At 42.3% G+C, this 22769-nt stretch overlaps 1 protein-coding gene across 4 annotated transcripts in view; it reads right to left on the bottom strand.

The window, feature by feature from the left end:
* Positions 1–22769, bottom strand: part of KCNK2 (potassium two pore domain channel subfamily K member 2) — a 214177-nt gene that overhangs the window by 92373 nt on the left and 99035 nt on the right. For all 4 annotated transcript variants that reach the window (XM_065589481.1, XM_065589482.1, XM_005288719.5 and 1 more), the window contains one exon: positions 14090–14204. In XM_065589481.1, the coding sequence (XP_065445553.1) occupies positions 14090–14204 (115 nt within the window). The remainder of the gene's footprint in view (positions 1–14089; positions 14205–22769) is intronic.

Here is a 22769-nt window from a genome sequence, read left to right as displayed (position 1 = left end):
TAGATTATATTTGGCCAGGTTCTCAAGCGGTGAACATTGGCATGGTATTATAGCAAATAAATGAAAATAAAATTGGCTATTATGGGGCAGATTTCCAAGACTGCTCAGCAAGAGATCTTCAAGTACTTAGTACCCAAAATTGGGGCTAGATTTTCAAAAGAAAGGGCACCTAAATAAAGGCTTTACTTTTGTGATGCTAGCTGACCAGGTCATGCAAGAGTATATTCGGGGCAATTCACTTGTATATTAGTATAGATCAGTGGTTCTCAACCTGCAACCCATATGATCATACAGGTCATGGGGTCTTACAGGTAGTATATATATTGTGTGGATGCGGCCCAATAACATATAGAGAGCTGCATATGGGGCCCACTATGGTAAACAGGTTGAGAACCACTGGTATAGATCAAAATGGGTGTAAATATAAGTATATTCAGGTGTTTAAACTTCACAAAAACTAGTGGAATGTTACTTGTATTGTTTTCACTTATCCGTTCCTGTTATAACGTAATAGCAAACATTTACATTATGTATACCCACCCATCAAAGAAATCTTGTGAAATGATAATAAAGGACTTAAGGACAGAAAATGCTTATTTCAAAGCAAGTGGCCATTATGTATGATGGTCGGAGGTCAAAAGACTAAGTGCATTCTTCACTCACTGTCATCAAAGGAGAAGCCCAGGTGGATAGGGACACTGTCAGCTTGCTTTCTGTGTGAAGAAGCTATAAATATGGATTCTAAGAAAGATCCTTCATCTCTGAACTATTTGGACTTTTACAGGGAAGTGTGCCAGATGCAAACCAGAGATCTCCAGAAACAATCTGGATACCCTGAAAACACTTTTGGGAAACTGGCAGTTTATTACATCACTGCCACCTTTTGTAATTACATACTATGATTCACCTGTACATATATTTTACCTGCTTTAACCTCTCAATAACTCTCATTCTTTTTTCTTAGCCAGTAAACCTTTAATTATTTACTATAGCTTTGGCTGCCAGCATTGTCTTTGGTGTACAATCCAGAATACCAATTGACCTGGGGTAAGTGACTGATCTCTTGGGACTGGGAGAAACCTGATGTGGTGTGATTTTTGGTTTAAGTCAGCATTATCACAAAGTTCAGTTTGTCTGGGTGGCAAGATAGGCTGGAGAGTCTAAGGGGACTGTCTTTGACTCCCTAGTAAAACCGGTATAGTGATCCAGGAGTTCACATTTGTTACTGGCTTGATAAGCCACTCCAAATAATGATGGGGTATTATTTTACTCAGACAAACATCCTAGAAATAACTTTGAATTTTTCACATTATAGTAAGCTGATTCTGATGCAAGTGAAGCCTACTGGGGTAAAATGAGAGGACTGCTAAATGTAGCAAAGTTCCAGACAGTGAAAAGGGGAGACCATCTATTGTACCAAAGTTGATATTTAACACAACAGCAATATTTTAGCAGAGCTAAATGGACAAAGTTGAATTTCCCTGTCACTATTCCCAAGGTAACTGAACCTATCCCTGCCTCTCCCCTCACTCCCAAAGTCTGTCTCTTGTTCCCATTTGAGTCAGGCTGCTCCTCTTCCATGCTGCTTAATCACCAGCAGATGAGCACACAATTGCTCTCAGTTCCTGTACTAAGCATCACAGTTCTTGGGAGCATCAATTATCGGGAAGTACCGCTCAGTCCCAGCAGTACAAGGACGGAGCATGCTCAGTACAGATGGAATCTTTGAGGAATTTAGCTGCCAAACTCTAACAAGTCTCTCCTTAACATGTGCAAACTGAGATTTTTTCAAACTTACGACTTGGTCAAATGTGGGTGGTTTTTATAGGAACACCAAAAGGCATGTCATAGAATCATAGAAGATTAGAGTTGGAAGAGACCTCAGGAGGTCATCTAGTCCAACCCCATGCTCAAAGCAGGACCAACCCCAACTAAATCATCCATAGGCGTGCGGCCGGGGTGTGCCCAGGCACACCCTAATGCAGGGGTGGGCAAATGGCTCCACTCCCCGGGGCGGCAAGCCGTGGGATCCGCGCTCTCAGGCTGGAGCGCCTGGCCGAACGCAGCAAGCCGCCGGCCCCTCCCCCGCCTTGCTCCCTCCCCTGGGGGCATGCTGCCACATGCAGCGCTCTGGGGGCCGGGGCTCCGCAGGGAGTCAGACACGCTCCCCGCTTCCCATGAGCCATGCTGCTGTGCGCCCAGCGCTCTGGGGGCCGGGGCTGCGTGCTCCCGCGGGGCATTGTTTGGCTCCGTGGGGAGGCTAGGAACCTCATCTCACGGTAAGGGGTCCAGGGCCAGAGGGGTTGGATAAGGGGTGGGGGCAGTCAGGGGACAGGGTGGGTTGGATAGGTGGTGGGATCCCGGGGGTGGTGGTGGTTAGGGGCGGGGGGTGGATAGGGGTCAGGGCAGTCAGGGGACAGGGAGTAAGGAGGGTCCTGGGGGGGCAGTTAGTGGGGGGGTTCTCTGGAGGGGGTGGTCAGGGGACAAGGAGCTGGGGGGGTTGGATGAGTCAGGAGTTCTGGGGGGGGCTGTCAGGAGGCAGGGGTGTGGAGAGGGGTTGGGGGAGGCAGAGAGCGGGGGGGTTGTATGGGTCGGGAGTTCTGGGGGTCCTGTCAGGGGGTGGGGAGCAGTTGTATAGGCGTGGGAGTCCCGGGGGTCTGTCTGGGGGCAGGGGTGTGGATAAGGGTTGGGGCAGTCAGGGGACAGGTAGTGGGTAGGGTCCGAGGGGGGCAGTCAGGGGACAAGAAGCAGGGAGGCTTAGGTAGGGGGTGGAGTCCTGGGGGGGCAGTTAGGGGCAGGGGTCCCAGGAGGGGGTAGTCAGGGGACAAGGAGCAGGGGGGGTTGGGAGTTCTGAGGGGGGAAGTCAGGGGGCGGGAAGTAGGAGGGAGTGGATGGGGCAGGACTAGGGCAGGGCAGGGGCGGGGCTAGGGCAGTGCTCCCTGGGTGCACACTCTAATGAAATGGGCTGCGCACACCTATGAAATCATCCCAGTAAGGGCTTTCTCAAGCTGGGCCTTAAAAACCTCCCTAGGTAACACATTCCAGTCCTTCACCACCCTCCTAGTGAAATAGTTTCCCCTAATATCCAACTTAGACCTCCCACACTGCAACTTGAGACCATTACTCCTTGTTCTGTCATCTGCCACCACTGAGAACAGCCTAGCTCCATCTGCTTGGAAGTTGAAGGCTGCTATCAAATCCCCCCTCACTCTTCTCTTCTGCAGACTAAATAAGCCCAGTTCCCTCAGCCTCTCCTCATAAGTCATGTGCCCCAGTCCCCTAATCTTTTTTGTTGCCCTCCGCTGGACTCTCTCCAATTTGTCCACATCCTTTCTCTAGTGGGGGCCCCAAAACTGGACACAATACTCCAGATGTGGCCTCACCAGTGCTGAAAAGAGGGGAATAATCGCTTCCCTCGATCTGCTGGCAATGCTCCTACTAATGCAGCCCAATATACCGTTAGCCTTCTTGGCAACAAGGACACACTGTTAACTCATATCCAGCTTCTCGTCCACTGTAATCCCAGGTCCTTTTCTAGAGAACTGCCACTTAGCCAGTCAGTCCCCAGCCTGTAGCAGTGCACGGGATTCTTCCGTCCTAAGTGCAGGACACTGCACCTGTCCTTGTTGAACCTCATTAGATTTCTTTTGGCCCAGTCGTCCAATTTGTCTAGGTCACTCTGGACTCTATCCCTACCTTCCAGCATATTTCTCCCTCCAGCTTAATGTCATCTGCAAACTTGCTGAGGGTGCAATCCATCCCATCATCCAGATCATTAATGAAGATGTTGAACAAAACTGGCCCCAGGACCGACCCCTGGAGCACTCTGCTTGATTCCCGCTGCCAACTAGACAGCGAGCCGTTGATCACTACCCATTGAGCCTGACAACCTAGCCAGCTTTCTATCCACCTTATAGTCCATTCATCCAATCCATACTTCTTTAACTTGCTTGCAAGAATACTGTTGGAGACCGTATCAAAAGCTTTGCTAAAATCAAGGTATATCACGTCCACCACTTTCCCTGTATCCACAGAGCCAGTTATCTCATAATAGAAGCAATCAAATTGGTCAGGCATGATTTGCCCTTGATGAATCCCCGTTGACGGTTCCTGGTCACCTTCCTCTCCTCCAAGTGCTTCAAAATGGATTCCTTGTCCTTAACAACACAGGCACCTCCTCTGCCAAATTTCAATTCTCTGCTCTCAAGCATGAAGGTGCTAGAGATTTTCATTGAAACAATTGCAAGGTTTGTTTTTGAACATGGGCAAAACAATTTATTTTTCTGTAATCTTATTTTTAGAAATGGCTGAACCATTTTTGCTGAAACTTTCCAAAAATACTTATCCTGAGGCTGACACCCGCATGGAAAATTTCAGCCAAAATGGTTAAAGTTTGGTTAAGTTATAAGTGACCATAAATAGCATCTTGTAATGGGAAATGTTGGGCACCCTAAGTATAGATGGCATTACCAGCTCCCTATACAATTCAACAGACTAGAAGCAGAGATCTAACAGACATATAAAAATGAGAATGGAGAAGATAGTATCTACAAAGCTATTTAATACAATGTTTTATATAAGAACTGGGGTGAGTGGATGGAAAGGCAGGCAAGAAATTAAACTAAAGAAAAAACTGAGTGTTAAAGGCACGTAGGTAGGATTTCTTTAAACAAAATAGTTCTTTATGTTAGAATAATATATTTTTAAAGATAGAAAAAATGCATTGCTAAAGAGCAGAAATGAGGTGTGGGTTGTGTGCAAAGTAAGAGGTGGAGGGCCACATCTAGTTCTGGCTCCTAAAACCCTTCATCCCCTAGCAACCACCCATGAAATGTCTCTCATCACCACATACTCATAACACCATCTGCTTCTCTGCCACCTTCTGCCTGCACCACCCCATGAATATCTGCAACAGGTGACTCTCCCCTTTCCCCCAGAAACATATCCCTGTCAGAAGCTCCATGACCTCTACTTAACCCTTTGCATTTCCAAGCCAGTAGTAGAGGGAAGGCTCACTGCTGTGGCTTGATGGTGCCTTAACTGGAACCCTGGATAGAAAACGGAGGAAGGTTCTCTGGCTGGCAAAGTCCCATCGGTCACATACTGCAAAGGTCACAATGCAGAAAAAATGAAATAACTTGAGGAAAAGCCAGAGAAGAATTTGACAAGAAACCCACTGACATCAAGATATTTACAAGGGGGATGAAGTAGGCCCATGATGTGGCATACGTTAATTCAAAGTAGAAAAGCCTAGAGAGTATTCTTGGCATTTTTACATTTTAAAAGTCCCTGAGTTCCTCATAAGCAGAAATTTTCAGACACACAAAAATAGATAGTAGACTGTTTTTCTGATAACATCTCATACAGTCCTATCATATTCAGATTTCCCTTTGCAATTGCATCTGGTAAGGTGGATTTCACAGCTGTATAGAATCTATACATTGTTTTAAGATATATCTATACACCAATTCCTTGTATGAAGTTAATTAAGCTAAGACTTGTTGCTTTCTGACAGTAGGTTATTGCAACATCCTATTAATCTTTGACAGCCAGTTTCTGTAGCACTCAAGTAGAGGAATGCCCCACAGGAATTTGCATCAGCAAAATTTAGTGCATTTATTCTAGTTTTGTTCAAGTGATAGCCTTGCATTGTAAAGGTCTGAACTATGCCAAGATGGAAAAAAAAATCACATAACAGAACATTTCTTGGCCAACTATATTATATATTCTTTATCGTTATGAGGTCTCAGCATTTATAAGCAGATAAACTAATACCAGTACTCTTTTGAAATGTAATATTTATATTGATCCTTGACAGCTCACTCAAACGTTTATGGGAACAATACAAATGACCCCTCATTCCAGGGCTTGTTCTAAATTGTGTGGCTGTTTGGAGGGGAGATAAGTGTAGATGGAAAGATGTTACTTCATCTGTTTAATTTAAATTATATGGTGCCACTAAAAACTACATTGTACGCTTTTGCTGCTGGGTAACACCAAAAATGAAAAAAAGAATAATTTGATGGAGATGAGTGGATGATACTACCTTATCCAGCTGAGCCTAGGAGAAAGGTCATTTGCAAACTCAGATCTCTACAATGACTATTTGGCATTATACAATATTTTTATGCTTTTGGTTACTGAGTTAACACATATTCCTTACAGCTGCAGTGAAAGTCTGCCAGCAAGGACAGTTAGCGGTACCATTTTACAATTGAGTCAAATCAATAAACTAGATAACAAGAGTTGTTTAAAAAGTGCTGATTTCATAAAAATACTATCATCCACAGAGTTACATTCTTCCACAGAGCTACAGGCAACATTCTTCATGATGAAATTGTATTTGAACCTATGTAGACCAGACATCTAATTACAAATGTGAAATTACAAAATTTAATTTTGTCTGCCAAATGCTAGTTCAGATCTGTAGACTTACATGATCTGCCTTCTAGAATACCAACAATTGTTTGCTATTTGCAATTGTTTCCTAAAACAGAATTTTTTTTCATGAAAATATGCATATTTCTTTATGCTTTATGATAACACTTGATATCTGTAATAAGGATCTAGGGATTTGGAGCCAAAAAGCATGAGAGTTTTAGTATTACAGTGCATTGTATTGGAAATCTAAGTTCCATATTGTCATGTATGGGATCAGTGCAAACATTGGTGGTTTCAGGCATGGGATATGCATTTTCACCCAAGACATCAAGTTTCAGGTGCACATAACAACTCTGGATGGCGAGCCAGCCAGAACCCAAGTTGATGAGAAATGGAGAGGCTAGTGAAAAGAAGACTGAGAGAATAAGGGTGAGAAAGAAATGAAGAAATCTGCTTTGTAGACTTGGTTATAGAGGTTGCCAAGAAAATTCTTTGGCTGGGGCACCAATACACCTAAAAAGTATACTCCAGAGCTCAGAAGTTACCTGTGGAACGATTAGATTCTTACATATGGGAGGACCTAAAAATAGGTGTGCAATGCAGCTGCAGCCAGCCCTCGAGACACTGGATTCTACCCCACAACTGCTGTGTAAGATGTTACATTCTCTGGTGGTTTAAAAAATTACAGTTATTAAATATTATTCCTGTTGTTTGTGTAATTCTGATGCTTCAAGAAGTCATTGTAGACAGACTGGAGAAAAAGCAGCATTCTTACAGCTGGCTGTGGTGGAGCTGGGATATTTGTAGGAGTCTATGGGCATTTTTTCATTATGAACATTATTACTGATGGATTTGTATGATGCGAAAGCTGTCATAGGGAAAAAGCCAAGTGAGCTCGACGGACTGCAGAGGGTCTTGAAACTTTCATCTAACATGTTTCTTTTTACTTTTCTATATGTAGGTCTGAAACTGGACTTCTGGAGAGAGAGTTCCCCTTTCCTCACCTGCTATCCAGGAGTGAATTTTCCTAGGATCTAAAATGTAAGGGTTCTTCTCATGGAGACAGGCCTATTAGTTCTTCTCCTTCCAGCTTCCTACCAAGGGTAGGCAAAACTGAATGTGCACAGGCAACAAAGACTGTCCAGAGCAGAAAGGAATGGTGAAAAAGGTTTTTTTCCCCCTATCCGCAGTGCAACCTCAAGTTTTATGTATTTCTTAACTTATTTTGTACAAAGGTCCTGGATCAGGAATGCCTTAATAGCATAGCTACCTTATATTTTTCATCAAACATGATCCAACAACGCTTGATATGTCCCTCTGTTACTTACCTCTTTGTGAAGAGGTAACAGAGGGATATAATTTCTATATGAAACTAAACAGGGAGACATGAGTTCCAGGCAGCCACCATCTATTCTGTGTATATACCCAGAGTGGCCTAATTGTTTCCCATTTGTTTGCCATACCTGTAACAAAAATTGCCCCCAGCAACTACGGAACACCAATGTTAGCCTCTGAGGTCCCTTCTTGGGCCAGGGTCTCACATTGATGAACAAAGCCAAGACCAGTTCCTTTTGACACACTTCCCGGTGTCACATTCCCTCTACTTCTCTCTGAACATCAGCCATCTCTCAGCCATCCCTCCCTCGCTCCTTTATGGTCCATTCTTGCTGGCTGACATGCTCAATTTTCACCCTCATCTTCCTCAGCAGCTGAGACAACAACTATCTGCTGGCTTTGCACTAGGGATTTCTGCACACTTCACCATTCTGCTGTTGGCAATAGGACCCTGCACTCACCAGCCTTGGGTGATGCTGAGCTGTTATCAAAGAGCTGCGTTTCCCTCAATGAGACTCCACCAGCCCATGCCACACTTCTGTTGCAGTCAGACACAACCAGCATAAAGGGTTCCTATATTCAAAATCTTTCTCTGCTCAAAGGGATACAGCAGAGACCACATGGGGCCATGGCATCTGCATCATCCTGCTTCTCTTCTCACACTTTTTACAAGGCAAAGTCACCTATTTAAAAAAAAACCTAAAATTGAAACGTAATTAAAATTAAAATAAATGCTCGTGTGTTATCTTTGCTTTTTGTTCATTGGTTTCTAATTCAGTAATTTTGGATAACCCAGTCAGAGAGCCATTAGTGAGATTTCGCTGAGCTGCTTCCTTCTCCTCTCAGTCCAACCTCTCTCACCTAATTGCATACCTCAAATGAGAATTTCAAGTAGCCACTAGCTTCACTTCTGGGTTTGAAAAAACTATTGCTCCAGGAACCCAGCTGCAATGCACAGAGCTATAATGAATGCTGATAGCTTGTGCTTGCTTTGCCCACATCATTCTGGGTTTGAGTGAATCTGAAACTCTAAATGAAATTCAAAGAATGTGAAACCATATGCATCAACAGCACCTAGAAAGTCTGTCAAAATTGGCATGGTTTGAACAGCTCTATCTATCTATGTACTCATGTGGCTCCATCACTATAGTATTTGAATTTACCCAATTGAAAACTCTTTTCCCTGTTAGTCCCTCTGATTGTGCGGCAGAGAAAAAGGTTCAACCACCATGATGAATCGCTAATTATAGGTTTGTCAATCCCTCCAGGTAAGTGGCAGCCAGTCTACTTGACAGTGATGGATAAATATAGAACAAGAATTGTACCCCTGGGAGAAGGTTTAAACAAAAGTTCTATAGAGGCAAACCTTTCAGTCCCCTTAAAAATTCTGAGATGCCTAGATGCTACAGTGATGAGTGTGGTAGAAATGATTAGATAAAGATCTATATAGATGAGCAATTAAGAAAATCAGGGAACGTGCTGTCAGCTGTTATACTTAATAGCTATAATTTTCTGTAAATGGTAGTAATATCTTTCTCATGTATTCAAGTACATGGCTGAGGTTTTGCTTGTTATTAAAGAATGAACAAATATAAGAAAATAATTATAAAGTTCCCTCTGGAATTCTGCATAGACTATCACATGAAAACTCTTTGGGGATGTCCATGGCCTGCATTTTCAGTCTCATGAACATTTAAAATATCAAATTTGGTAACTGCCATCTGTCCCAAAATTGGCAAGAATGCCTCAGTTTCATCAAGTGATACTGAGTCCTGATATTACAGAGCCTGAAATACATTTAGGACAGAAATTCCTAAATGTATTTCAGGCTCTGTAACATCAAGACTCAGTATCACTTGATCACATGTCATCACTCTATAAGGAGTCAAATCACACACTGAGAATACTTTTTTGCAGGACCAGCAAAATCACAGCAAAAAATGACACTAGTTCTGATTTAATCACTTCTCTCGGGGTTTTCATGGCAGCCAAGTTTCCAGCACATCACAAGCCCTCTGCATCATCATCAATTTGCATCCCTTGCCTTGTCTACACTACCGGGGTAAGTCGACCTAAGTTACGCTGCTCTAACTACGTGAATAATGTAGCTGGAGTCGACGTAGCTTAGGTTGACTTACAGCACTACACCATGCTGCGTCAATGGGAGACACTCTCCTGTTGACTTACCTTACTCCTCTCATTCCAGTGGAGTACCGGAGTCAACCGGAGAGTGTTCTGCCATCAATTTAGAGGGTCTTCACTAGGCCTGCTAAATCGACCCCCATTGCATTGATTGCAGCAGCGTCAATCCCCGGTAAGTGTAGACATGACCTCTGTGTCACGATGGGATGATGTGATATCAAATATGTTACAATGTAAAGCCATGACTTTGGGTGGGGGGTAACTAGTACATTTTAGAAGTGAGGATAATTTCTATTGCCTAATTCAGTTTAGAATTTTGTTTATTAATCTAGGAAGGATTAGAAAACAAAAGAACAAACATAGTTCTTAATGTAGTGCCTATATTACTTAGAAACAAAAATAAGCCTTTGTGCAGGACAAGAGCTGGTCAGGAATTTTCCATCAGTGGAAAATGTAGTTTCTGCACATTTGAAATTTCTGAAGAATTATTTTGATTTTGCCAAAATGTTTTGATTTTCTGCTAGGAAAAGTGATACAAAATGTTTAATCTGGAGTCATTTCAACCAAATCTAATTATTTTGGCTTATTGACCTGATCCAAAATGTTGCATTTGAAATTAGTTCAGCAGTAAACTGCATTTCCCTGTTGTGACACATTGCCTCATGGGAGATGTAATTCTGAGGCCTAATACCCCCATTCTTTTCTATGGAGCAGGCTTGCTGTCCACAGTACTTCTCTCCTGTGCCTAAGCAGGATGATACATCAATGAAGTCATATGGTTCCTTGAAAGGTCACCTGGCCAGGGAGTATGGGCCTAGGAAAGAATTGGGGCATCAAACCTGAATTACAACTTCTATGTGCCACCCAGGGCCGGCTCCAGGCACCAGCTTAACAAGCAGGTGCTTGGGGCGGCCAAGGGAGAGGGGCGGCACCTGCGGCAATTTGGAGGCAGCAGGTCCTTCACTCCCTCTAGGAGCAAAGGACCTGCCGCTGAACTGCCGCCGCCGCCAATCGTGGCTTTTTTTTGTTGTTGCTTGGGGTGGCAGAAATGCTGGAGCCGGCCCTGGTGCCACCATAGGGGAATGCAGTTTAATATTGAATTGACTCTAAATGAAACATTTTGGAACAGTTCAACAAACTGAAACAAAACACATTTAGCTTCAGGAAAACCAAAATGTTTTGTTTTGATAGAAAATGCCAAAATGAAATACTTCACCATTTCCAAATCATTTTTTAAAAATGTGTCATTCCACAAAAGTTTTTGATGTTTCAATTCTTTGTCCTGATTCGGGTCACAAACAAAAGGTTAAAACATTAGAATGTCCTGAAGGAAGGATATTTTGATTTCACTCAGTTCTATTCAGGACTGTGCATGCTGGTTTATGCCTTATTTTTTCCTATTGTTTAAAATATTCAAAATAATAGGAAGAAATTAGGAATTTAGAAAGAAAACCCTAATGAACTAGAATAAGTTCTTGACAACTTCTAATACATATTACACCATTAAAGTGAGATTAATTTGAGGCAAAAAAGCCTATTGATATTAGATAAAGAAGGGTGACTCAAGGCCAATGTCATAGCCTTGCTTCTGAATTCCCTTGATTTTGTTGGCATATATTAGATTGACATTTATATTTTGATAATTTCTTTTATGTTTCACTATAGGTGACATCCTGGACTCATTGAAGAGCATATGAATTTTGCAATTGACTTCAATGGGGCCAGGATTTCATCCTATATGCTGATTGTTTTGGTTGTTTATGACTTGCCAAAACATTACGGACTTACACACATATTATTATATATATTGTTTCTCCTCTACCTTGGTGGGTCCTGTGCTTATTGGCAGATTTGCTCACTTCACAAATTCACCCTATGGGTCAGGAAACAGCACAGAGACCTTCCCCTCTGGTAGAAGCTATAGTCCAGGTCAATTCCTCCTGTGTTTGATCAGAAGTTGGGAGGTATGGGGGGGAACCCGGGCCCACCCTCTACTCCGGGTTCCAGCCCAGGGCCCTGTGGACTGCAGCTGTTTAGAATGCCTCTTGGTACAGTTGCACGACACCTACAACTCCCTGGGCTACTTCCTCATGGCCTCCTCCCAACACCTTCTTTGTCCTCACCACCGGACCTTCCTCCTGATGTCTGATAACGCTTGTACTTCTCAGTCCTCCAGCAGTATGCCTACTCACTCGCAGCTTCTTGCACACCTCTTGCTCCCAGTTCCTCACACACACTTCCTCTCCTCTGGCTCCCTGGCTTGACTGGAGTGAGCCCTTTTATAGCATCAGAGGGGCCTTATTATAGCATCAGAGGGGCCTTAATTAGAGTCAGGTGCTTAATTGCCTCACCTGACTCTTAGCAGGTTAATTGGAGTCAGGTGGTCTATTAGCCTGGAGCAGCCCCTGCTCTGGTCACTCAGGGAACAGAAAACTACTTATCCAGTGGCCAGTATATCTCCCTTCTGCTATTCTGCTGTTCCCAACTGGTCTGGGTCTATCACAGTATGCACATACACACACTCATGTATATACACAGATATAAACTTACAGCCAATAAATGGAATATAAAATGCACCTATATAAAAGAGGAATTCAAGTCACTGTATTAAACACAATTGAAGAGAGCATCCTTTTCCTGGAAGAAATGTATGTAAAGATTACATTACAATAAAAATTTTAACGGTGCTAAAATGATCTGCATAATTGACTACATGCTGCATTTATAATTTTATTTTTTCTTTAAATTTATAAATATTTTATGGGTGCCCATTCTATCCCCCTACAGACTTATCCCATAATTTAAAATAAACAGGAGAACAAAAAGGACTGCACATACATAAATCAATATCTAGGATATAAGGAAGCTGCATTGTCTTGAGGTCAGAACAAAGGACTTAAAAAGTCAAATATTGCTTTTATTTACACCTGCATAGCAGAGAAATGGCTCTTAAGAGTTTGAAAGAGTCTACGTTGCCAACTGCTGACTAAGCATGTGACCACAGACAAATCATCTGGCAGCTCTGAGATTCATTGAACCAAACAGGAACTTGCTGAAAAGCAAGTCAAGCTGTTGCATGCTAGTCTGACTATGAAAGCCATTTTTATAATGGATTTTCGACTTGTCTTCACTACGGGGGTAAGTTCACCTAAGTTACGTTAGACTAAGTCGTAGTTTAGGTCATCTTACCCCAGTGTCTTCACTGCGCTGCATCGATGGGAGATGCTCTCCGGTCTACTTCCCTTACTCTTCTCGGAGAGCTGGAGTACTGGGGTCAACCAGAGAGCACTGTCGATTGCAGCAGTGTCAATCTCCCTGTAGTGAAGACCAGCCCTTAGGCCTGGTCCACACTAACCCCCCACTTCGGACTAAGGTATGCAAATTCAGCTAGGTGAATAACGTAGCTGAATTCGAAGTACCTTAGTCCGAAAGTACCGCGGGTCCAGACGCGGCAGGCAGGCTCCCCCGTCGATGCCGTGTACTCCTCTCGCTGAGCTGGAGTACCGGCGTCGATGGCAAGCACTTCCGGGATCAATCCCAGAAGATCGATCGCTTACATCCGGACCAGGAAGTAAGTATAGACGTACCCTAAGTAAGGTCAGGGCTGGCTCTAGCATTTTTTGCCGCTCCAAGCAGCAAAAAAAAAGCAATGATCGCAAGCGGCAGCAGCTCTACTGCTGCTTCATTCTACGGCATCAGGTCCTTCGCTCCAAGAGGGAGTGATGGCCCCGCCGCCGGATTGCCGCCGGACGTGCCGCCACCCTCTTCATTGGCCACCCCAGGCACCTGCTTGCTACGCTGGTGCCTGGAGCCGGCCCTGAGTAAGGTTAAACTGAATCCCTAGAAGTTTCTCATCTCACTTGGAATTTATAAAGGACAACAGTAAAAATGCATGTTTAAGCTCAGCATACCACAATGGCTTAAAGCACAAATTTGATTTAAAACATCTAATATTGAGCTATTTTGATAACATAGCTACTAAATTCAAAACTTTTTCACATTCTATTAAAGACATATCACAGAAATCTACTTCTCATTAATGGGGCACTTAGATAGTCTGCATCCTTGAAGGAAATCTCGTATTTCTATCCCTAAGGCTACAGAGTAACTCTATTATAAATTAGAAGATTTGCCATCATTACTATTAATCCCCACTGCCATCCATGCTCATACATATTTGAAATTAAATTACAGCTCATGTACTGTAAAAATATAATAAGTTGTGTCCTACCTATGGTGGTAATAACAGTGCCAGCAAAGAAGAAGGAACTTCCCATGTCCCAGTGACTGATTTGAGATGTGTTTCTTAAAGGTATGATTCCTGTATTTATTGCCTCCACTACGTGCTGCAAGTTTAAAAAAGATACTTGTCAATATTCATGAAACATAAACAATGATGTTAACATACATTATGTAGTAGATTCACAAAGATAAAGCCACTTATTAGAGGTAAACAATGAAAAAGGGAAAGGCTCACTTTGGTCAGTTGGAGTTTTGCCATTGACTTTAATGAGGCCAGGATTTAATCCTTAGAGTAAATCTCAAACATAAAGGACCAATTTCTGCAGTCCTTAACGTCTACTGGAATTTTAATGTGTCAGGACTCCACAGCTGGACCTCAAGGCATCAAGCGCTTGACAAAGCCCACTGAAGTCAATAATAAGAACGTTCTTGACTTCAATGAGTTTTGGATCGCCCTAACTAGAGAAAACAATTAGAGTTAAAAATTTAACCCTTTCTCGGCGTGCAGAAATACACATATTACATGAACACTTTAAATTTAGTTTCCCAACTGTTCACATTGACTCCATGGAACTATCTGTCAGTAAGGCAAGCAAGATTTGGTCCATAGTTTTAAAAAACAGAGCCACATCATCCCCTCAGTTGTTAAGGAGAGATTCCCACTTATATCAGTGGGGAAGTCTGCTTTAAAATGCTGGTAAAATATGTTCCAGAGTAATTAAGAACATTCATAGAGGATAGAAAATGTAATAAATATCTTTAATTGTATGATAAGGTTATTAAATCTTCAATATGATAACCACAAATTCAGAATTAAATATTATACAATCATTATCCATACAATCTCTAGATTTATACTATTATATATGTAATGCAGGTAATTATTGAAAATGTATTTCTCGAACACTTCAGTTCTCTCAATGGAAATGAATGAGCACAATTTTTGTGAAATTTACGTTTTCACAAAAAATTCCCAAATCCTGCAGTGTCAACTCACTGAGATTTATCTTATCACAAAAAAGTCCCTGTGTACCAGTCTTTAGTGCAGACAGGGCTGGCTCCAGGCACCAGATGAGAAAGCATGTGCCTGGGGCAGCACATTGTAAGGGGCGGCATTCCAGCCAATCTGCTCCGGAGCCCCCGGCCAGCTCCCTGCGCTCCACCAGTCCCTGCCCAGCCCTGCGGGGGCATGGACCCCGGCCCGGGGGGGCAGGAACTAGCGATCCCCACCGCTCACCATGCCGCCGGGCTCCCCAGGATGCACTACTCTCTGCCGCCTGCAACAGCCTCCACCTCCTGCATCGCTCTGAGCCTGGCCCGGCTGAGCCACCTTTAAAGGAGCGGCTGAGCCAGCACCTCCTGCAGCCCCCGGGGTCTCCGCCTGCTCGGCTGAGAGAGGCACCCCAAGGCCGGAGGGGGGAGCCCCTCTCGCCTAGCTGTGAGCAGGCTGTGAGTGGCTGCCCACGGGAGGAGGGAGCGAGCAGGCGCCACCCTTCACCCCTCTGCGAGCTGCCTTGACGGCCCTCCACGTGCTCCCTGCAGCTGCCAGTTTGTTTGTTTGTTTTTGCTTGGGGTGGCAAAAAAGCTAGAGCCGGCCCTGAGTGCAGACACATACCAGTATTTATTTTATTTTTAAACATCAAGAAAATAATGCTATTTTAAAACTTATAAAACTGTTTATTGAAATATAAATTAAGGGTGTATTCTGTAACATTCACTTAAAGCAGAACAAATTTTACAAGTGATCATTATATTTGGTAATTGGTGTTTCAAAAACCAACAAATAGGAATGCAATATTTAAGTGAATGTTTTAACTGCCCAAGGCCTAAGCACAGGTATTGTGAACTTAGTTATTCCATATACTGGAATAGCTCTCCATGTGGACATTCTTCCAGTGACTTTATTCCAGAATAATACAAAGTGAAGTAATTATTCCAGAATAAAATCACTTTTACTCCAACACAAACTGGGGAATTTTTCAGGAATAGAAAATTAATAAAATTAGAACTATTCTAGAATTGCTATGCCAGTCAATTTCTCCCATATACACAAGTCCTTAGAGCCAGCATGTTCAACTTGCTACTTTCAAAGGTCATGTATCAGGGGGTAGCTGTGTTAGTCTGTATCTACAAAAACAACAAGGAGTCTGGTGGCACCTTAAAGACTAACAGATTTATTTGGGCATAAGCTTTCGTGAGTAAAAACCTCACTGCATCCGAAGAAGTGAGGTTTTTACTCACGAAAGCTTATGCCCAAATAAATCTGTTAGTCTTTAAGGTGCCACCAGACTCCTTGTTGTTTTCAAAGGTCAGTTGCTTGAGCAGTAGCTGTTAGGAAGCCAAGAACTGCAACTATATGTCTTTAAAGATTTTAATTTTGATTTGCTTTAAAAATAGCAGTGGCAGATCTCAAAGGTCTGAAAGTTCAGATGCGTATTCAAAAGTTTGGATGCCTATTCATAACTTAACTCTAGTCTGCTTTCCCCACCATTGTATTTCATTTCACAAGCACCCGCTCCTATGAGCAGCTGCATACTGATTGCTCAGACAACAGGACTAGGTGTTTGTAATATGGAGCACCAGGGGTTGAAAGCAAAGCTGCAGGCTTTCTGTGCCCAGCCTCAAGGCAAGGGATCTCTTCCCCCATGCTTCTGAAAGACAGGTTATGTACAGACACAACCTCCTCTTCCCTCACCTCCCATCCTCCAAAGAGACTAGCATATTTTTAAAGAGGCGGCATACTATTATTATTAAATAGTAACAAATAGAAATAATAATGTCTAGCTCTTACGCAGTGCTTAATTATTAACCCTAATCATCACATTTTTAAAATAAGAAATGGAGGGCCCTTAAATGAAGATAAGGGGCAGGATTGTCCTCTTACTTAATACAGGTGTAAATCAGAGTTACACTAGTGTAAAAATTGGTGAGAGGGGAGAAATCAGATCCAATATCTGTAAATTGTATATATGCTTACTGCCAGTACTCAGAAGACATAAACTGCTGTGACTTAATATTCTATTTATGGGGTTAGGGCATACATATGGAACCACAGAGATGTATGACTGGAAGAGACCTCAAAAGGTCATCTAACCCAGCCCCCTGCGCTGAGTATACCTAGACCATCCCTGACAGGTGTTTGTCTAACCTATTATTAAAAACCTCCAATTCCGGGGATTCCACAAGCTCCCTTGGAAGCCTATTCAAGAGTTTAACTCCCCTTACAGTTAGAAAGTTTTCTCTAATATCTAATCTAAATCTCCGTTGCTGCAAAGTAATCTTCTTGTCCCACCATTGGAGGGCATGGTGAGCAATTTCTGCAGTCCTCTTTACAACCTTTTACATATTTGAAGACTGTTATTAGGTCTCCCCTCAGCCTTCTTTTCTTCAGACTAACATGCCCAGTTCTTTCAACCTATCCTCATAGATCATGTTTTCTAAATCTTTTATTGTTTTTGTTGCTCTCCTCTGGACTTTCTCTCGAATTTGTCCATATCTTTCTTACCGTGTGGTGTCCAAAACTGGACGCAGTGCTCCTCCTGAGGCCTCACCAGTGCTAAGTAGAGCAGAACAATTACCTCCCACATCTTACATACGACACTCCTATTAATACATTCCAGAATGGCATTTGCCTTTTTTGCAACATCATGCTATTGAATCACATTCAATTTGTGGTCTACCATAACCCCCAGTTTATTTCCTGCAGTACTACTGCCTAGCCAGTTATTTCCCTTTTTGAATTTGCGCATTTGATTTTTCCTTCCTCAGTGAAGTACTTTGCACTTGTCTTTATTGAATTTCAACTTATTGATCTCTGACCAATTCTCCAATTTATCAAGATCATTTTGAATTTTAATCCTGTCCTCCAAAGTGCTTGCAACCCCTCCCAACTTGGTGTCATTCACAAATTTTATAAGCATACTCTCTACTCCAACATCCAAGTCATTAATGAAAATAATGAACAGTACTAAACCCAGGACAGATCCCTGTGGGACCCCACTTGATATGTCCTCCAAGTCTGACATTGAACCATTGATAACTACTCTTGAGTATAGTTTTTCAACCAGTTGTGCACCCATCTTACAGTAATTTCATCTAGACCATATTTCCCTAGTTTGCTTTTGAGAATGTCATGTGGGACTCTCATCAACAGAACTTGGTCCAATAACAGATATTACCTCACCCACCTTGTCTCTCTAATATCCTGGGACCGACCACGGCTACAGCTACACTATATATGTGGGACTGTGTCAAACCTTACTAAAGTCAAGCTATATCATGTCTACTACTCCCCCCGTCCACTAAGCCAGTTACCCTGTCAAACAAGGAAATTGGTTTGAAATGATTTGTTCTGAACAAATCCATGTTGACTATTACTTATCACCTTATTATCCTCTAGCTCAGTGGTGGCCAACCTGTGGCTCCAGAGCCACATGCAGCTCGTCAGAAGTTAATATGCAGTTCCTTGTATAGGCACCAACTCCGAGGCTGGAGCTACCGGTGCCAACTTTCCAATGTGCCGGGAGGTGCTCACTGCTCAATCCCTGGTTCTGCCACCGGCCCTGCCCCTACTCCACCCCTCCCCAGAGCCTGCAGTGCCCTGGCTCCTCCCACTCCCCCCCCCCGAGCCTCCTGTATGCCACGAAACAGCTGAAGGAGGGAGGGGGAGGCGCTGATCGGCAGGGCTGCCGGTGGGCGGGAGGTGCTGGGAGTGGGGTTGGGGGCGGAGCTGATGGGGGGCTGCTGATGTATTACTGTGGCTCTTTGGCACATTACTTTGGCAATATAAATTGCCATTGGTAAATTCTGGCTCCTTCTCAGGCTCAGGTTGGCCACCCCTGCTCTAGATACTTTACAAACTGACTGTTTAGCAATTTGTTCCAATCTCTCTCTAGGTAGCAAAGTTAGGCTGATTGGTCTATAGTTCTCCAGGTCCACCTTTTTGTCCCTTTTTTTTAATAGCTATAGTTCAGATTGTAAATATATCGAGTAAAAAAAAATCAGAGTTCAATGTTGGATTGGATCTGGACAACAAGGCCTTCTGTACACTAGCACATTCTACATCAGTAACAGTAATGAGTGCACCTGGTATTGATCAGTTTAAATTTTAGTGTAGAAAGACAAACTATTTTAAGCAACATGTCAAAAAGATCTGTTATACTAATTTAGTTATACAATAATAGTACAATACAAAATATTCCTTTTGCTATTGGAAATTTTGCTGTACTACATTCAGTAAGTCTCAGACCACACTTAGAGGTGCAGCATGGTTTCACTTCAATGTGGAAGGGTTTTGATCATAAAGCACCTGGAAATGGGAACATACTCCCTAGTGTGTATGTGATGTGGTAAAGCAGGAGATCAATACACTTTTATGGGACTATTCATGTTTTATTGTGGTTCTTCTGTATTGCAGTAACACTGTACAGAGCAATGGACATGTTTTTAAGCAGTTTTACCAAGACTGACCTTTCTAACGTGATAGATGCGAAATGTTTTCTGCACTTTATATTGTCACTGAAAACTTTTCAGGCTACAGTACATCATTCTTATATATAAGGTCTGTTAATGTATCCTCATATTTTACAGATTAACACTATCAATGTCATACCTATGGTACACTGCAGTTGATCACTACTTCAAGAGATTTCTCCCTTGGGCAAAAGGGTACAACTTGAAGATGTTTTTATAGTCACAAAGGGACAAGAGATGCCAGTCTCCATTATGCACTTGTTACATTTTAAAACAAACACCTTTGTGCTTTCTCTGATGCTGCCCTTCACAGTTGGAAGGAGCTCCCCGTAAACCTCCGCAAAGCCCTGTGATTATCCACCTTCAAATCCCTCCTCAAAACTCTATTTTGCTGTGATGCCTACAAAAAACCTGACTGTTTTAGGCTGTTGGTGTGCAAAGACCACTGCCTATGATGCAGACCAGTATTGTCTCCTTGTCCTTCTGCGTCAGTCTGTCTGTCTGCCTCCAGCTGTCGTACATAGATTGTAAGCTCTTTGGGGCAGTGGCCATTGTTTTGTGTTCTGTGTTTGTACACAGCCTAGCGCAATGAGGTCCTGGTCTATGACTAAGACTCCTTGGTGCTACAGTAATACAAATAATAAATAATAATATTTCCCGTTGATATAAATCCACATAGTTCCCTTAATTTCAGAACTGGGGATATGGTTCAAAGCATCCAATATAGTCTTCGACATCTCTCTTTTTAATGTGTCTGCCCTACCGACCGCAAAGTTACCTAGAAGCATGGTTCGGAAACCTTTTAGTACTTTAGAGATATTTTGGCTCCTCAGAACAAAATACAATATTTTTACTGACTCAGGACACCAGATTCAATAGTTCAAGAGACTAGATTCAAGAGGCACACTAGAGTTTAGACAGTTTTGTGACTTTTTTCAACTATATGATATATGCTTAATTATAAAAGCCAATCTAATCCAGGTTTTTTCAAACTATAATTTGAAAATATGGATTTATGGCATGTTTGGACACAGCCTAAGATTTTACCAACAAGGATGGGCCTGGTTCAAACTGCATAGATGCACAATGATTGGTTGAATCTGTGATAGCACCAGACATAAGTCAGTTTCCAAGTTTAAACTATTTCTCTGTTTAATTTTCACAGAAATCGTTGCTGAAAATCCAGACTCACAGAACTAGCACTTTCATAGTTTTATCACTGAGTTCTTTGTCCTCTGCTTTAACTTAACGTTGGAATGGAGTCAACAATTACCGAGAATGGGTTTAGAATCCAGTCAGTATCTGGAGATTAATGTTCAACACCAAGAAAATATTAATCAAAATGGGAATACAACCCAGACAAATTAGTTGATCTTTGATCTTTAATGGCATTTTGGTTATTTTCACTTTGTTCTTTTAAAAAGTCTGATAACACTGGAAACATCTCAATAATTCCCTTTTCAATGTGACTTCACCAAAGACAAAGTTTCTTCATGAAGCCCTTGATCTTCTTTTATATCTGGTATATTTGTACTTCTACCTTGAAGTGTTAGGTTCAGTGCATTCAATTTGCCAAATACGTCCATTAGGTAAGTCAAGAAGTCCACATTACATGTGTAATCTGGAAGGTCTGTTTTCCCAGGGGGGAAATTCTCATTTCATCATGCAATTCAAAGAGGGTTGTAACACTTTCCCCCATCCCCAGCACCAGACCTCACTGTGAAACAGAAGCTGAGTGGGCTCAGAGCTCATCTAGTCATACTGCATACTAAAACAATGTGTGTTCACTGCCTGGGATTTTACAAAATTAATAATTTTAATAACAATTTTAAGGGCCTCATGTACTTCAGGTTGCAACTTTTTTGATGCCAAAGCTTGGCATTGAATTATGCCGTGTATCCAGACTGCTGCTGACACCACTTGATTTGTGCTGCACCTCCACTGGTCTTTCTGGTCATAGCTGCTGCCTCATCAGTGCAAAACCCACCTACATAGTCCATTTGAAACTTTCCTCTGCTATGAATGTATCAAGGGTCTTGAATATTTCCTCAGTGGTTGTTTGGGTTGGGATTTTTTTGCAAAATAGAAGTTCTTCAACTATTGGACCAGCTGTGACAAATCTCTCATAACATAGAAGCTGAGCCATATTGGCTATGTGTGTGGATTCATCCAGGTGCAGTGCAAAATATTGACTCCTCTTTCCTTGGTCTATAAACTTGGTCTATCCTGGACATTTTCTGCATCCACCAGTGCATCGACAGATGGCATTATGTGACATAGGAATGGTTTTCAGTGTCATGGCTGCGTGCTCACTAATCATAATTCTATACATCTACTATTGCTGGAAGTAGAAGGGCCTTGCCTATGGCGTGTGCCTGTTTGCATTTTGCACTTCACCTTGTCACAATATAAGATGCTCCTATGGCTTTGTGAGGAGCAACTGTTTCTTTAGACAGGACTTTTTTTTTTATTCCCAAACACCAGGGGCTCCCCCATGAACCATTTGTGGCTCCCCAAGGAAGCAATGGCTGACAGTATGGGAAGCACTGACCTAAAATACTAGTATAAAACTCCCATTGATTTCACTGGAGCCAGGATTTCACAATTAATGTACATATAGCAAGATATTTATTGCCAGTGCCTATTTAGCTTTGATTCTGGTTTCCATTTCATTTGTCAATCTTCTGCTTTTCCCCTTGAGTGCTGCCTTGCTGTAATAACAGTGAAAGCACAGCCATTTCATTTGTCACAAGTTTGGCATGACACTGCCATCTTTACTTACAATTTTTTTTTCCTGTCAACTTTGTCCTTCATTGGCGCAGCCCTACTTATCCCGTGGTGTAATTAAGTCTGTGTATCTCTAGCGGTGCTGTATCACTTTCCTTTAGCCTGAAAAAGTTAGAATCATGGAAATTCTGTATAATCTGTACTTTTATCATCACTGACTCAAATTTATTCCATTCAGCCTCTTGAGATGGTTTACAAGATTTTAACAGGGAGGTTCCCAGACTTAACTTTACTACTGTAAAATACATTGACCGGCTTAGTAGACTAAATTATTTTGTGTGTGTTACCATAATTCAAATTCTGACTTAAAATTCACCTCTACTGCACTACCTATAAACCACTCAACAATAGCTAGGCAATTGGTGTGCTGACACTTTCACTTATTGAGCTAGTTAGGATTGTTTCTCTGG

Source organism: Chrysemys picta, chromosome 3 (genome assembly GCF_011386835.1).
Source record: "Chrysemys picta bellii isolate R12L10 chromosome 3, ASM1138683v2, whole genome shotgun sequence".
Classification (NCBI taxonomy): domain Eukaryota; kingdom Metazoa; phylum Chordata; order Testudines; family Emydidae; genus Chrysemys; species Chrysemys picta.
Note: the sequence above shows the minus strand (reverse complement) of the source record. Positions and strands in the feature narration are given on the sequence as shown.